General features: G+C 41.6%; 1 protein-coding gene across 3 annotated transcripts; it reads left to right on the top strand.

Moving 5' to 3' along the window:
* On the top strand, positions 1344 to 8630 carry LOC8060290 (transcription initiation factor TFIID subunit 10). Of its 3 annotated transcripts, none has more exons than XM_021454512.1 (8): positions 1344 to 1696; positions 2352 to 2526; positions 2612 to 2676; positions 2814 to 2876; positions 5140 to 5197; positions 5304 to 5354; positions 6105 to 6219; positions 8148 to 8630. In XM_021454512.1, the coding sequence occupies exons 2-7, from the start codon at positions 2383 to 2385 to the stop codon at positions 6186 to 6188; spliced, it is 465 nt and encodes a 154-aa protein (XP_021310187.1). In that variant the 5' UTR covers positions 1344 to 1696; positions 2352 to 2382; the 3' UTR covers positions 6189 to 6219; positions 8148 to 8630. The 3 variants fall into 3 exon arrangements, with proteins under 3 accessions (XP_021310187.1, XP_021310189.1, XP_021310188.1); XM_021454513.1 differs by having other exon boundaries at positions 1380 to 1696; positions 2331 to 2526; XM_021454514.1 differs by lacking the exon at positions 6105 to 6219.

Raw genomic sequence — 17762 nt, 5'->3', positions numbered from 1 at the left:
CCGAACAATAGCTCGCTCCGACTAGGCTATGCACGAGCAGACAACCAAACAATAAGCTTTGCATGTGCACGACCTAGCTACCGAGAGCCTAGCTATGCTGGCATGGCTTGGCTCATCCCATCACGAAACCAAACACGCCCTAAGTTGCTTGACCTTGCCAACTAAAATTATTTAGGTCCACTGGCTCAGCACATTAGTTGCTCACTAGTTTATTATTTTGATAGGGCACCGAACCGTTAGTTCATTTCCGCATTTAATTTAGCTAGCCCTTGTGTTTGTTTGTTAGAAATTATTCAACCCCGCTAGTTGGTCATATCAATCCTATGTCTAGTTGTCTGCTGAAATGTTTTTGCCGTTGGTTTGCTTTGTTTTGACCTAGTCTTACACAACTTTTGCGTAGATTGATGGAAAAGAATTTGCTCGACTTCGTACGTGGAGATTCTAGAGCAGGTTTCTCCCACCGCGATTTTGTGGACCGCATCTTTTGAGACCTATTTGAAATGTATGAACTTCACAAAGATTATGTTAGGAGTTCGTTCGTATTTAGGGGAAAAATACCCCTCCTGAGCCCACCAACTCTCAACTCTAGGCCCACTGCAGCCCAACCCAATAGCTCTTCCTGAGCCCACCAACTCTCAACTCTAGCCTGGCGGCCTGCTTGCCTCCCACAGTGATGGCAACGGGTATAAACCCGCTGGGTTTTGCCATCCCAAATCCATGCCCATTAATATAAAATATGCCAACTAAAAAATCCATGATCCGTCACCGGTTTGATTTTGTGCCCAAACTCATGCCCATCGGGTCACGGGTATTTAACGGGTTGCCCGTGCGCGTCACAACATGTCATAAGATGGTCATCCAGTCAAGTGAGCAAGTCTACTCTATAGCGCACCAAAATACTTAAAGTTGAATCAATTGGCAAGGTGGGATTCATGTTATGTGTTATTACACTTCCGCAGTAGAAATTTACGAGTTGTGACATAACACTCACCTCTAGCATGCACTGGGCCATGACCTGCTAATGCTCGGTGCCAACATCTATCATATCTTTGAGTCCAGATGAACCGGGTGCATGCACTAAGACGCGCTAACTACTTGCAACTTTCACATAAGGAGCTTCTACTAAAAAAAGTATGGAGCATGCATGTTCTCTATTTCGTTTATTTTCTTGCATTTTGTACTTTATGTACTAATTATATTGTGTGATGATATGGTGAACCGGGTTTAAAAAACTCATAAGTTTGCGGGTTTGGGTACTACGCACCAAGACCCATGCCCATAAAATCACTGGGGTCTAGCTTTTGCCCCATTAACAAATCCAGATAGCGAAGTTGAGGGACCCATATCCTTAGCCTAATACAAGAAATGCATCGGGTTTCGACCCATTGCCATCTTTAGGCGCGACCGCGTCTGCGCCGTCGCCGCTCGCGTCTCCCGTCTCGCCTCGCCTCTTCCCGTCTCGTGAACGCGAACTCCTGCGGCGCAGCTCGTCAGCTCCCGTCGTCCGTCGCAGCCTCGCAGGCGCCCGCCAGCCGGCCCCGGTCGCGCCCCCGCAGCCGCAATCCGCACGTCCCGGCTGGCGCCTGGCCGGCTCCCGGCGACCCTGCCCCCGCCGTCCTGCCCCCGCCGCCATCACTCCACCCGGCCATCCCTCAGCATCTCGGCTCCAGCCTCCAGGCTCCAGCTGCAGGTCACGGTGAGAGCCCCCCAGCCCCCAGATTACTGAATACTGATGCCTTATTTTTGTATGATTTCTAATAATGCATTTTAGTTTGCAACATTTTCATTTCTAGGGTATAAAAGGGTAGAGTGGAAAAATATTATGTTAAGAAAGATGTGTCAAAAAGTAGTGCCGGAACTAAAGAGAGCCGGCTTGAGCAAAAAGATCACGGATAATAGCAACTAGAAGCATACCCCGCGGTTGCTGCGGGAATTGCGGATCAGTGGATTGTGTAGTATGATGATGTAGACTATACTTATTTGTTATGCTGGCGTGGACACTATAATTGTCATGTGTGCTATTGAATTTTAATTGTATATATGTGGTAGTGTATTGCATGTTGAGATAAAATAGTTATTGAGGTTTTACTTAGTGGATTTTAATTCAATGTGGTAGTGTGCATTGCTTAGGTGGATAGCTTGCATGCTTAGAGAAATAGTTAGTGGGGTTTAGGATTATAAGAGTTATAGAAGATAAGAAGATAAGATTTTTTGCTATTAGTGTAGCTAGTAAGATTTTTTGCCCTCAATTAGTGTAGCTATATTGAGTGAGACCTTCCTGAGTCTACTATTAGTGTAGCTAATAATATTTTTTGGCCTCAATTATTTAGCCCCCCTTGGTCTGTTTCTAGATCCGCCACTGGCAGGACGTGAGGTCCAAGGATGATGAGCAGCAACAGCGGCGGCAGCGCAGGAGGCCCTGGTGGGGGCATGGGTCCGGGAGTGGGTGGAGGTGGGGACGGGCGGCATGACGACGAGGCCGCACTCACCGAGTTCCTTTCATCCCTCATGGACTACACCCCCACGGTATGGTGCCGCTGCTTCCCTCTCACCTTCTTTACAGTGTTCTGTCAGTGGTTTAGCCCTGATGCTTGGTTCGTTGGTGCGGAAGATTCCCGACGAGCTGGTGGAGCACTACCTCGGCCGCAGCGGGTTCCACTGTCCCGACCTTCGCCTGTGAGTGCTCGTCCTCCTTCCAATCTCTCTCCCTGATGGATAGTAGTAAGCTGAGATCTGATCAGTGCCATGGATTAAAGTTAAAAGCACGAATTGCTTGATTTCTTGCACACATAATCTGATTTCGTGTTTTACAGAACGAGACTGGTTGCTGTAGCCACCCAGAAGTTCCTAGCAGACATTGCTAGTGATTCTCTTCAGTGAGTAAATTCATAGTCTCGTTATTACAAAGCAAAATGATTCCCTTCTTAATATCAATGATAACATATTCAAGAATGAAACAGTATCGTTCTTTTCTTCCATGTGAATGCAAATCTTCTGTGTGATTCCATTGTTTTTGTTTGGTTCAGCAAGTTTATTAGGCTCCAATCAAAATCCTTAATTGGATGTACTTGTGAAATTATTCATCCGCACATGGTTTTTTAAGGTGTCTCTTAGGTGATAAGGCTTGCTCGAAATCTAGGCGTCCCTGTCGCCATGATCAAATATCAGCAAAAGAGAGGGAGGGAGGGGAGAAGAAGAATGTGAGGGTAGGGGGCCATCAAGGACAAGAACCCGAGCTGCTGCCATCCTTGCTGGCTCCAGCACCGGAGGCTGGCACAGAACTTGCTCCAGTCATCTGTGCCACAGTTAATCTTTAAGGGGACGGCAGCAGTGGTCGATTCGAGAGCGCAGATCAGTGAGGAAAGGGAAAAGAAGTGGGAGGAAGGAGAAGTTTCAGGCAGTGGCAGTGGTGGTGCATCTGGAGAGAGAGGGAGAGGGAGCTATGCTCCATGGATACATGGGGGTGACCATGTGTATGCGCACTGGAGCCGTTGATACCGGGAAGAAAGAGGGAGGCGTACTTTTGGGGCAGCCAGGCTTGTCGTTGCTCCAACATGGTAACAGCGGGAAACTGATGGGAATAGCATCCAGTGAGGAATCGGTAGATTAGGGATTGAGGGGAGAATGGAGGGTTTTGCTTTATGAGTGGGTGAATTGGGCTCTAATGAGTTAGTGGGCTGGCTGCTAATAGTTATTGTGGCCCATCAGAGCTTGTATTTACCTCTTATTCTCTATTATATATCTTATTATATATTTTATGTGCCATATTATTTACTTTTCAAAAAAAATATTAAAACATATCCCCATATTGAGATTTTTGGAAAAAAAATGGCGCATCTGCATATCCGTAATTCTGTATCATGTATCCGTGATACATAGACCGAGGGAGGGAGCACTAACATGAGGGACAGATGTGGGTCTCACCTTACTGCCTTAAGAACCATGCATCCACAAGTCAATGTTAATAATATCGGAATGATGACGAAGGTTTTCCTATTGTTACAACATTTCATGTTTCTACTGTTCCATTCAGAATATGTTGTGATCCTAGTTATCACTTACTTGCATTTATGCTCGTTGTAACTCAATAATCTTCCCACTTGCTGAAACATTGTTTGCTTTCTGCTGCTCTCACAAACTTACTGTTCCACCACAGTGATGGATTAGTCCGTTGGATATTTCTTGGTAGAAAAGAATATGCCCTGTTTTTCATTGTCTAAATATATAGTATGATCTCTCTTGGAATTTTCTATACTAGCCAAGGGTTCCATGGATTCCTCTGCATCATTAAAGGATTTTTTTTTAAAAAAGGATTACGTTCTGATACATAATGGATGTGTCTATACTTAATTTGTGAGATCTATCCTCATTTTAATGTTAAGTTGTCTCGTGCAGGGTGCAGGTTGGCAAGTTCTAAAGTTACAAATAGTGTATAATGACACTTAGTTCAGTGTGACTCCTTAGAGTTTCGTGTTATATCATACAACGTGCAAAATTTAAAAAATAATTATAATTGCCCCCCTATTTTTGCATAGTCGAGTTACTTTTATAAACATGTTATATACCAGCTGTGGCTTGGTTTCTTTAATGGAAATCCAAAGGGGGGTAACAGTGTAACATGCAATTGTCTTCTTCAAAGTTTTTTAAAACATACAAGATACATTTACAAAGTGAATGCCTAATTTTGTTGAGATTCTGGAATTATATTACCAATGGTGCTCATTCTTTATGTGGCCTGGCTAATGAAGTGATGAATAACTAAAGCATACTGAAATTAGAAAACAGGTCACTTATGATTTATTTGGTATCATCATCATGAGTTACCAACTAAAAAACATTCCTAATTAATTAAAGGATGCCTGATCAATCATCATGATAGGCTCATGTATTACATCATGTGCCTTAAAGCTGCAATTTGCAGTTGTAGTGGCAGCAGGCTAGCGCCTAGTGGAGAGGCTCCTAGTTTGACACGACTTGAAATGGCCATTCTGCTGGCAGCAATCTGGCAATTACAATTAACCTAGGCAGCATATGGCAACTGAACTGTAGGAACCGCTAGATGACTAGAAGAGGTGGCAAACTGATGATCTCTCCCCCCCCCCCCCCTCTGATCTGACATTATTCTTTCCCTTGAACTAGGCACTGCAAGGCCAGGGTAGCTGCACCTATCAAAGACAATAAGAGCAAGCAGCCTAAGGTGTATTTACTCACTAGTTGAACTTTTCATGTTCGTAGCGTTAAATCTTGTTTAGTATCCTTACTGCTTACTTATCACATTTTTATTTTAAAAATGTTATTTTCAGGATAGACGTCTTGTATTAACCATGGATGATCTTTCTAAAGCTTTGCGTGAGGTAACCATGTTTCCATTTAATTCTGCAGTTTGCACTTTTATTTTTTTGTTGGCAGCAGCTTACCATTTACTATCTTCTGTATTCCAATAGTTGGGCAGATCTGTATTCTTGAGAGAAAAATTAGTCAGAAGCGCATTATTTGGTTTAGACACTAAAGCAAACTGTTTTGTCAGGACTGGAAATTGAATCTCCCCAATGTTTTCTTAAACTTAAACAGTTATGTAGCCAGTTTGATATGCTCTTGCTCCTCACAAATTTCCAAAAATTCATAAGGAAAACCAACTGTTAGCGGCAGTTAAGAACAGAGCACACGAACAAAAACTTAACGATACAGGATAGATATTTAAGCAAATATCATGTGCTGCACAGTTGGAGATCTTAATGATGATTGAGTTCCTTCAGACTAGATGCGATCAATTCCAGCAACCCAGCGGCAGTGTGCCAGTGCCCATATGTGTTATGATCCTTAGATCACTGGGGGATAACCATTGCCAGGAAGATAGCCGGGCAAAATCGGCGTGGAGGGAGACTAGAGTATTTGGGGGAATTGGATTGTTTGTTCTTCATTGTTTTTTGCTCCTTGGTACATCACCTCCCTTTATAGAGGACTCCTGGCCACCTAAGGAAGGCCCAATCAAATCATACCCAAACCTATCTCTAATTGACCCAAATCTATTTTTACCTCTATTTGATCAAATCCCTGTAATTGATCTAATCTAATCCCTTTCCTAATCCTTATTCCTTCCTTAGCAAGGGCGCTATAGGCCACGCTACAGCACTGCAGGTACTGTTCACACCAACCCAGGCTGGGCGTCCTGGGCCCAACACCCATAACAATATGACCTCTATCTTTTGCAAGAGTGAGGTACACACAATCTTCTGTTATTAATATTGTGCATGGACCTAAATATACAAGGCCATATGGAGATCATACTAGTGTGGTTTTCTTTGCCTGTACTGATTAGACCATAACTGTCAACCTTACTATCATTGTAAGAAAGAAAAGTGGGATCTGGATGCTAAAATCTGAAGTCACAATTTACCTCCCATTTAAATTAAATGTGTAATAGTGGCTATTGCAATCAGTAAATGAATGTTGGCCCTCAATCTCCCTGCACAGGTGAGCAGCTAGCTCACCAACACACACACCACGGCTAGAGGTAGAAGAAAGGAGTTGGGGACAGAGCACACACACAGCACAAGCACCAGCTCTGAAACTCTGAATGTGGCAATTCTGAACTGCCTTTTCCATTGCATTGCCTAGTGCATATATACACAATTTAGCACCTTTACATGGTACACTAGTACACCTGACCTACTACATGGATGAGATGAGATGAACCTCAACTACCAAGTATGACTGATGTATGCCACTACTATCTAGTGTACTAACTAGTACAAGAAGTCATGGCCTATTGCCCATACCTCAACAGTACTCAACAGAGCTGTGCCAATCCTGCTGCTGCAGCAAAATCAAAGAGAGAGGGGGAGTAGCAGATTGTCTCACAATGAATGGAGCAGCTAATCGAATTTCAAATTGTCAATAGAACATTGCATATTCTGAACTTCTTAGTGACGACACCCTTTATAGGTTTAATGGTTTAACCATCGACAAGACGACCATTGTATGCATGGAACTAAGCACTTCCGGAATCTAGAACCTAGTCTAGAACCTAGGAATTTCACTAAGAACAGTACAATCCCTGCAGGAACGTGGAATTTCCTCTTTCCTGCCAAAATCTTGCAGTCCGATTAGCACAACTCTTAAGGCTGTTGAAAACTGTGGTATATCTTCAGCCACAGCAAATTATCTTTTCCAGTTGACCTTTAGTTATCAATCAATGTATATTTAGTACCATACCAGTGCTATTAAGCACGATGATGGTGTTTTTCTTCTTTCTTATATTCCAAAAAAAGGCATTGTTTTTTGTGCTTTATACCAAAAAAATACAAAGTTCATAATATTGATAGAGAGATTCTTCAGCGTCCATCATTGTTAGGGATTGGCCAATAGTGGGCCGACGATGCAACCCACGCAGGCCCAGGACAACATACAGGCCCAAGATGACAGAGGCAAGCAGCACAAAGGAAGGGAGCCAGCAGCAGTGTGAACCATCGAACATTGCCGAAGCCAACTCATCCTCTTTCCCTGTTAATCTTCCCCAACTCCCTATATTGAGCCTCCTGCTTCTCTTCCTCTCTCCGATTCCCCCCTGCTTGCTACTTCCCTGAACTCTATCTCTTGCTGTATCAGTTACCTGAGATCAGTGCTCTTGTTCTAGCGAGTGGGTTCCTAACAACCATCCAGATCCTTTTAGAAATTAGATTTGGTAAAATCCTGTTTTCTTTAACGTGTGCTTCTGTAGTACCTCTAATTTGAAGTTCCAGTATTCCAGATTCCTTAATACTACTTAATAACATCTCATGGCATCATTGTTGGAAGAATGGAGTAACTGATAAATGTAATCCTAATTCATAAAATCTTAATCCTGTTTAGGCTTAGGAACTTCGGTTAAGTCATATTCCGTTCGTTTCATAGTAACTATTGGCCATGGTCACTGGACTACTTTCCACCACATTAGGTCTTGTTTGGATGTAGTCGGATTCACATCAATCCACATGTATTGAGGTGGATTGGAGTGGAATTTGAACTAAATTCCACTCCAATCCACACCAACACATATGGATTGAAGTGAATACGACAACATCCAAACAAGACCTTAGCTTTTGCTCCATGAGTGTGATCTTATACCCTGATGGCCTGATATACTGACATGGGACTTCTCTCTGCAGCACGGTGTGAACTTGAAACACCCGGAGTACTTTGCAGACAGCCCTTCAGCAGGAATGGCTCCTTCGACAAGAGAGGAGTAGATTGGATTAGGCCAACTTGTACGAAGTGTCCAAGTGGAACTAGAAATTATACAGGAATCATGTGGAATGAATGAATGGGGATGCTGGCATTCTTGCCCGATCAGTTCGATGTAACGGTGGACTTGCCATAATCTCCAAAGTGTATCCCCATTGCTATTAGGGATGTATTATTTTTAGAGTACTGCTAATATGATTAGTATTTTTCAATTACCATTGCCACTGAGATAATCCGGAGGTTGGATAGGTCTAGTTTATCTAATCCAGTACCGAAACTGCTGGAACACAAGTAGTTTAGCCCATGCACTTTTTATACAAACTGTCAATCATTTGTAACCCTACGGGGCCCAAAGATGATTGGGCAAACACCATGAATGTTTCAAACGAAATCTATTTTTCTACATACATTCAAACGGAGTATTTTGCGAGCAATTGTCAAATTAGCCCTGGCCCTAGGAGAACATCTCTATGGACAATTCTCTAGGTCCCTTGTTCCTCCATCATTGACAAACTGATTAGTATGTACTTTCACATGACCACACTGATTAATTGTCCTTGCTTTTGTCTCTAGCACAACACTAGAAATCTTACACAGGCACGAAAAGGTCGCCTCATGCTATATATATATCATCAACCGTACTGATGTACCATGCTCCACGATTGACTTCGATTTGTGAATTCCTCAACGTGAAACAAATTTCTCCCTACGTTTTTTTTTTCTCAAAAAATAAATAAAAGCTTGACGCACTTCATCTTTTCAATGCAGCTTTGGATTTCTGAAAGGGACTAGCCCTAGTATCATATTTAGGCCACCAACCCACCATGAGGGATTTAAAAATCTTGCACAGTCTGGTCACTCTCCAATTTCTATTTGCATGGTCATCGACATAGATATTTATATTCACAAGTTTCTAAGGTCTATCTCAGTGTTTTCACTTGCATATATATAAATTGACAAAATAACAAGAAGATGAAGTGTTGACTTCATCCCAAGTTCACAACCATTTTCTGCTGACGATTTAGAAGGATTAACAAAATCATGGCCGGCGCAATGATATGGTTTAACAATCCAGACAGTAACTGATCTCTAGTATGAAAGTGATAATCATTGAATCGGCGCAGTCGAAAACTTGCCCCCTTCGAATATCCTTTAGAATTTACCTGATTCATTGGTTAACTGTTTCAGACTTTCAGTAGTTACGTAGGTCAAGTTGATTTCGCAAACAGGACAAAAGGATCTTCGCCAAGTTCAGTTAGGTTAACCTCGTCTGTCACATCCAAATGAGTGAACCATCATTGTTAACCACCTAAGTGATTTTCATGATGAGATTCGTGAGATAAATAAATAAAAATAAGTCACAGGTTACTTCTATAGATCGACAGAAATTGGATATCCTAGGTCAAGTGGATAACTTGGATATCTAACACTGAACTGAAGTACAGAAATATCATGTTGCTGAGTTATTGCCTTGCAGTAAAACAAAGCCTCAAGTTGTTCACTTGGTCGCTTTCATTTCATCTATTATTCTGCATGTTTAATGGAAACTGTAACAGCCAGCTGCTACAAATATAGCCGCCCACTTGTCAGAGAGTGTATATTATCTGTCATTTGATCATTTCTACAGAGAGAATACAGTCAATTTCACCCCTTATGTATATACTATATACAACAATTAAGCTTTTGCAAGGACAGTACCCATCCTCAGGTCAAATCGTTCGACCGGTAAAAAAGAAATTAATTAGAAACAAGGGCTTTTGACTTTGCTATGGATCTTCGCTAATCTTTTGAATTCCCATTGTCCATCTTCTACTCGGGCCAGTAAGATCCTAGCTAACAAGAGAGGTCATGACACGACAATATGAAATGGACTCATCCATGACATGAGGCAAAAGGTCAGCAGGGTGTTGTAGTCTCTACATGGTTCAGGCAGGAGGCTAGCTAGCTAGTAGTACCTTCAGTTTTAAGAGTTCACAACGACTAGAAAAAAAAAGTAAAAAGATAGATTAATGATCCGAGCCTATCCTAACACAGCACGATGACAATACTTTTCTGCTGCCATTATTGACAAGATTACGCATGACACCATGCTGATGGCCAATCACAGTTTCAAAGCGCCATGGGGATTCCTGAACCCAGACGCTAGCGCAGGCGAAGACAAGGGGAAAAGGCTCAGAAGCGCCACCATCCCAGCAGCAGCAGGCTCCCAGCATCGCTTTACCCAACCCAAGTCGTCCACCACTTTGATGATCGCTTTTGAGTGATGAAAATTTTAAACGCGACGGATCATTCCGGTGTCACATTCTTTTCTGGGAAAAAAGGTGGCAATGATCCTGCCTTTCCGGTGTCGCCTATCTGCCAGTCGTCTTGTCCTCTCTCGTTTAATTTCCAGCACAAACCAGCAGGTCAATGTGAGCCTCTTTTGTGCCGGCTGGATGGTGTGTTGTGGGTATCCAGGAAAGTGCCCGGGGCTGCAGGGTGTTCTCACTGCTAGCTTCTCTCACTCGCGGGGGTTTCGTGAGCTGGTTCTGAAAATTGGTGTGAAGCTCCATCCAGCCGCTTGTTGTGATGCTGATGCGTAGGCTGCTGGTGAGGCTCCAATCATCAACTCCATCTTGGCACATTTTGTTTTTATTTCAATGTGCTGAGAATTAAATCACCTCCAAGGCTAATCCTCGTGATACGTGCTATAGATAAAAAAGAGGGTTCGTGGCCTTTTCTAACCCTTTGTAAAAAATCTAGCTCTGTGGAGGTTTTACCTATGGACCGAGTTTTTTTTAATAAAGTAACTTTCTTAATATACATCTAGATTGTACGCCACCTAAAATTCCATCTAAATTACCCACTCCTATTATTACTAAAAATAACAAAATAGATAATTATTTCCAAATATGACTACCGATGTTTGCTATTATAAAAAAAATACACCATAAAAAAAGTACCACTAACTTGCTATTATAAAATACCACAAATATTTCTAAAGTACCCTCTTCTGCCACTTAATGGTAATATATGAAAAATAACTCCAAGTAAAAGTTTATTTGGCAGGACTCTTCCTCAAATGCTCCTCCAATTCTGCTATTGTTCAGTAGAAAATGGCTCATCCTAAAATGTTTGATAGCACTTCTCGAACTCCTGTGCAGAAGCTGCCTCCATAGATATAGAGCCGTGCCAAACAAGACCTAAACATATTATGCCTGTTACTTTGCAGAACATGTAAATATGTGATGTTTTCTTAAGAACTCACATAAAAAGTAATGTTTTCATAAGAACTCACATACCAATAATTTAGCAAATGCATTGTAATTTTAATACTCAATGACAATAAAATTATATAAGTTACTGAATCCGTCCCGGTCAAGCAAAAACCACTCAACGGCCAAAACGGTTCGACCATGCTGCTTCTAAGAAAAGCTGCTTTTGGAGAAGAGAAAAGGAAAATAAAAACACCCAAGGGCACTCAGAGACAACTAGCTCTACATGCATAGTGCAGCCGACGTACATGTTCCGGCCATGTGAGCGTGACAATTCGTCCAAGCTGCTCTGCCTTTTAATTTATGTATAGTGAGAATACCGGACAAGATCACTATCACTTTCTTCAAACAAGACGATCGACGAACCTAGCTGCAGATGATGATCCGTATACCGTGACAAATCTGTCACCTTAGTGCTGTAAATTTGCAGTCACTGTCATCGATCGACAACTTAACTTTCAATTTTGTAATAATCAAATTCAAGTCAACATGGGCGAATGTGTAGCTTCCTTTTCTTACGGTTAGTTAACATCCCTAGCTAACTGTTTTTTTTTGGGCGATCACCTAGCTAACTGTTAATACGTTAGCCCGATAACCTATGTTCTGCGCATATAGCTAGGTTAAAGTGATAAAGTCTTCTGTAAGATGTCCTTAGTATAATATGTATGGATATCTAAAGTAACAAGTATGTTTCACATAGCTAGTTAACTTTTGCACCTCCAATATTTGAAAAGCAACGGTAGAAGTTGCTCTAAATAGGACTTGCAATTAATCATATTTTTTTGGTAGAAAAAAGTAGTTTCAGCTTCTACGACCGCACAAGGTCAAGTTCCGCAGTCAAGTTCTTACTGGTTATTAAAAAAAAGGTCAATTTCTTACTAGAGTTTTCTGCTCATCGGCTCATTGCACTCTAAGCAAAGTGAGAACACAAAAGAAAAGAAAAATCATAAACAAAATATATTGTTGTTTTGCATCCATTTTTCTGTAAAAATGTTTAAAGGAATGACTTTTAAAGCTTTGCTCATCAAACAGATGGTCTCTCTTGCATTTTTTGAGCTTCAGCAATGCCAATAACACATCAATATGTTCCTTTGAAGATCGCATGCATAAAGAAAAGTAAATTTTTTTTTGTCTAAAAAACAAGATCATTAGGCATACACCAAATTGCTAAAATAATGTATTTGGCTCCCCATAATGATTAAAATTAGTTAATTTTGACCTATGCCCATTGGCCAATTCCCAAGCATGTGGGTTATGGCTTTAAAGGCTTAACATATTGATAGTAAAAAAAGAGGTATTTAAATATTTCACTACATGTGCATTCACACAAACCCCCTTCTGTCCTTTAATTTCATCTAGTAACAAAGATCAAGACTTTAATCCAGGCCAAATCTTGAAATCCAGTGAAAGGATGTTCAAATCACATTGTAGTTATACTTCTCCAACCTGTGGCGATGTTAATTTGCCCAAAAGACCTTGTCCAAAAATAAAAAAAGCAAAATTTTACCTTCAATTTCATGGATTTGACCAAGACACAAGAAGGTGAATTATATTAAGGCAAAACTCAAATTGAAGATGTAAGCTTTGTGTGAGACAATTTGATTGAGATGGCCGTACGTAGACATTCTCACAAATTTCCTAGCGACTTTTTCTTTAGCAAAATTGCTCCAACAACACGTAGCCAAAATGAATTAAACAAAAAATCACCTAAAACTTGTTCCGAAAATCCAAAACAAATAATTTTAGACCTAAAAGAGAGTAAAGCAATTTTATTCTCAAAATAACATTATTTTAATGAAAAGACTACAAAACTAACCACGCCTTTTAAAATTACTGTACTTGTGTGTATTCAGTCCGTACCAGCGAAGGAGTACGGTTGGGATGTGTGAACCCACGATTCCGTGGAATATACATGCACGGATAGCTGTGATATCTGAACCATCAGACTTGGTATACGTGACAAGAAAGCTAGGTAGCCACACTAGTGCATGGTATGGTATACTATGCAGCCAAAGTCGCTAATGGCCGCCGGCTGATCCACTATGCACAAAGCTTTGCGACATTTCAGTGGCATCTTCTCCACAGCGGACAAAACACGACGGAACGGGGCGGTACGCCGCAGGAACTTTATGCGCTGGACCTTATTTTCTCACTGCAATTCTCGTGGAAATAGTCTTGGAAGACATTCTGCAGCGACTATTGGTAACTAAAGGCCGGCTCTGCGTTGGCTAATAATATAATCTCTGGTATGAAAAGCTTTAGCAGACCATTCTAATTTTTCACCACAAGTGGTGGTGAAGAATGTTTCCGCTTTCACAAATGACGGGCGCTGATATGATGCTTGTGTCTAGTGTTGAAAGAAACTTCGAATGGACCAACTGCGACGCAACTATATATGCAACATGCATGTCGTCATTAACAGCGTGATCGCGATCAAGTGTTTGAATATCGTTAATTAATAGGCAACAATCAATACATTGTTTGTCAAGATGCTTGTGGGGATCATTACTGCAATAATTTGGGTTAGTATAGAGTTTATTTGTCGTGACAATATTCTCAAATAGAGCGATTTTTTTCAAGTTAGAAGTGCGAATCTTTGTACGAGCATGCAGACGGATGAGCCACCAATATAATATGCGTAATACGGGTTGGTTGGGCGACTGCCCAATCCCACTAGCAATCGACAAGTAGCTAACTGAAGAGTTTATTACTGGATCCGTACCTATATATTTTCTTAACTCTAATTTCATACTTCCTGTTGCTGTTTGAAATATGAGGAATTATTATCTGTACATCCGCCGATCGAGGAATGACGACCTACTCTTCATTAATTCGCATAAACAACCGTCATTACTCCACAAAAAGTTTTGTAACGAAGGTGTATTTGCCTTGTTGGCTAGTGATGACAATGATAGTGAAGTCCATGGAGTTGAAGGAAAATACCAAGATCCTGTGTGTGTCACAAATGGAACAGTGTTTTTCTTTTTTTTAAAAAAAAAACATGGAACAGTGTTTAGATTGAGGAGTGCTCCAGAGACCGGGAGTGTAGACTGTAGAGTGAATGTATGATTTCCATTAGAAAAGAGACAACATGATGGATGGATGAGATATGACAGAAATAGCTAAAATAGATATCCTATACGTCTGTCTTTTTATGGGTAAGTTAACATACTCCGAATAAGATTTAGATGTCGTCTACTCGACACGGTCTCCAAAATAAAGATTTGACCTCTTATTTTTATAAAAATATTTAGAAAAAATGATATATATATATATATATTTATTTATGAAAGTATTTTTCAAGAGCTATTCATATAATTTTCACATTTGCAAACTCAACAATTTGAAAGTTATTGATGATTTATATTCTCAATGTTTGATTTAAATCTTATCTAAAATGACTTCTAAATCCTATGCAGAGGGAGTATGTCTGAAGCCAAACACAAGACCGTTGGAAATAAAATATGCTAATGTTAAAGAAAAAATATGAAGAATACGGCACTCTTTATCCTGAAAATTTGTCACCTTTTCTCTCAAAAGAAAAATTTCCTTTTCCAATATTGTTATATGTGTGTCCAGCAATTTTTCCTTTGTTTTGCTGAACAAAGAATCGTAGCCGGACAGTGCATGTAATTATATATATGAGTGTTACTAATCTAAATAACCATCAGTGTGCAATCCATGTTACTGATGCCCTATATGCTAATCACAGTGTGATTTGAAAATATTTAGCTTGTTAACTTGCTATAGCTGTCAGTGGATATACATATATATGTACGTTACGTGAGATCACCTAGTTTCCCAATGATAAGGATCCAGTTTTATGCATGTGGAGTTGACAATATAACTTAATACTGCTGTTGTCGATGCGTTATTGGTGTGCAAACAAGCTGACTTTGGTTGCTTTGCTATATGTAGGCCATCATTGAACATAATAACATTTGACAACTAGGGCCGATCTGTTTGTATGTACTTTTGAGAGGAAAAAAAGAGTGATTCAGGTTTAGTTTATTAATTGGTTAGATTCTTTCCAATGGACTTGGCATAGGTGATCATATTGTCTAGTTCTAGACTTATTTTCGAAAATAAGAGTCAGCAGACAATGTGTTTGCAATCGTTTTCATCCTAGTGTTCGCTGACAGTGAGATGTAGCTGCCCTTATGAAATGTCACAAAATAGTATTGATAATTAAACATGTTATTTTGACCATGGAACATAATATCGGTGGTATCTGACTTGCACTATAATAAGGACCTTTTTGGATCACTTTTAGATTATTAGAATCTGGACTATGAATAAGATTATAATAACCTAGATTATGGATTATAATAATCTAAGTTGTATGGATCCTTGGATATACTATAGGTGCTGAACTACAAGATTAGGCCTTTTGAGCACCTATAATCTCCTATTAGTAGGTTTGGATAGGATCAATTTGTTGATTGGATTATGATAATCTAGCAACCCAAAATCTAGTATGTTTGGATTGTTAGATTCTGTATTTTATTAACATATGATAATCTTGTGATTTCTTGTCTAGCATAGGAAGTATCACACATGTTGATTTGTAGATTTTTCATACCGTGAGCCCAAAAGGGCATCATGTTGAAACCTATTGAAAGGTCCTTGTTTGATTTTGGTAATTGAGTGACAACTTAGGTGGACTAATAGTGTTTATGTGAGATACACAGGAGATTAGTCCACAGGTGATGATGTGATGATGGAGGAGCTCATTGCACATGAGACATGACATGGAGTCATGTGACCAAGGTGGAGAAGATCAAGATGAGGTTTGGCTCGATGGACCGGTTGCAAGAGTGAAGGTCAAGTCGGAGGCTTTGAAGCGAGGGACCACGTGTGACGGTGAAGCTTGAGCAAGACTTGGCGCCGATGGACCGAGGCAACGGTGAAGAGCAAGTGAGGTCAAGATCGATGAACCAATACGGTCATGTGATGATATGAAGTGGATCATTTGGTGATTGGTTGGTGCATGTGTTGCATCAACATTGGAGGAGATGGAATGGAAAGCGCAAGGCAAAGGTGTAACCTAGGGCATTTCCATTTCACCGGTCATAGGTGTGTAGAGAAGTTTATGACCGGATTTAGGATAGATGGCCGTACTATCAAGAGGGGCAAACTTGTTTGCATATCGGTCATCTAGTGCCACTTGAGCGATCTAACTTTGCATACGTGTTAGGATCGAGTGGCGTGGCAAGTTTGAGAGGCTAACTCCTTTGGGAAAATGATTGTGAAAATGCTAACACACATGCACATGTTGGTTTACACATTGTGGTGTTGGCACACTTTACAAAGGAGGTGGAGTTCCTAGGGTTGAGAGTGGTGTGGGTTCGGTGCTTTTGAGAAAATTAAGTGTATATTTTCTATTGCGCCGGTGGAAATTTTGGAGAAGTTGCGGGAGAAACACTCACCGGACGCTGGTGTTGGTAGCACCGGACGCTGGTCCAGAGCGTCCGGTGTGGTGTCAGTCTGTGGCGCAGATGTGCAGAGTGCACCGGACACACCGGAGTGAGTCCGGTGCTCAGCGTCCGGTGTGCGGGCGTTTTGGCGACCCTCTCTGCGCATGAGTCCGATGAGCACCGGACGCTCAGGGTGCATCCGGTGGCTCGCGTCCGGTGACCCTGTGAGTTCGCGGAGCTCTCTGTGCACGGGTCCGGTGTGCACCGGACGCATCCGGTGCGACACAGTAGAGCGTCCGGTGGTGCTGTGCAAGCGCGCGTGCGTAGTAGCCGTTGGCGGCAACGATCGAGTTCAAACGGCTAGTGACACGTGGCTGATGCCTGAGCACCGGATGCTGGGGGTTGAGCGTCCGGTGGCTCCCTATGAGCGTCCGGTGCCCACGTGTTTTGTCCAGTGAAGGGGCAACAACTAGTTTATCCTTTGGGGCTATAAATAGAGGTGGTGGTCGGCCTTGGCTGGGGCTGAGCACCCTTGGGACTTAGTGTCCATGCTTAGGGAGTGCTAGGAAAGCCTCTAACTCACTTGTGCTTGCAAGAGTGTGAATCAATAGCGAGTGAGTGATTCTAGTGCGTTGCATTGAGAGATTGCATCGAGTGGCACTAGTTGTTCGTGTTGCAAGCCGGTGGTGCTTGTTACTCTTGGAGGTTGCCACCTCCTAGACGGCTTGGTGGCTTGTGACTCCATCGAAGCACGCAAGGAGATTATGCGGTGCTCCGGAGAAGAGATTGTGAGGGGTACGGTGCTCACCCCGCGGGGATCGCGAAGAGCAACTCTAGTTGAGCGAGACGTGAAGAGCGACAAGTGGTC

This window comes from Sorghum bicolor, chromosome 2 (genome assembly GCF_000003195.3).
Source record: "Sorghum bicolor cultivar BTx623 chromosome 2, Sorghum_bicolor_NCBIv3, whole genome shotgun sequence".
NCBI lineage: Eukaryota > Viridiplantae > Streptophyta > Magnoliopsida > Poales > Poaceae > Sorghum > Sorghum bicolor.
Note: the sequence above shows the minus strand (reverse complement) of the source record. Positions and strands in the feature narration are given on the sequence as shown.

Bases quoted from the DNA above. Each gene is read 5' to 3' on its own strand.
- LOC8060290 (XM_021454512.1), top strand. From the start codon at position 2,383: ATGATGAGCAGCAACAGCGGCGGCAGCGCAGGAGGCCCTGGTGGGGGC. The intron at 2,877-5,139 runs GTGAGTAAATTC...CCCTTGAACTAG, and splicing joins ATTGCTAGTGATTCTCTTCA to GCACTGCAAGGCCAGGGTAG. The intron at 5,198-5,303 runs GTGTATTTACTC...TGTTATTTTCAG, and splicing joins ATAAGAGCAAGCAGCCTAAG to GATAGACGTCTTGTATTAAC.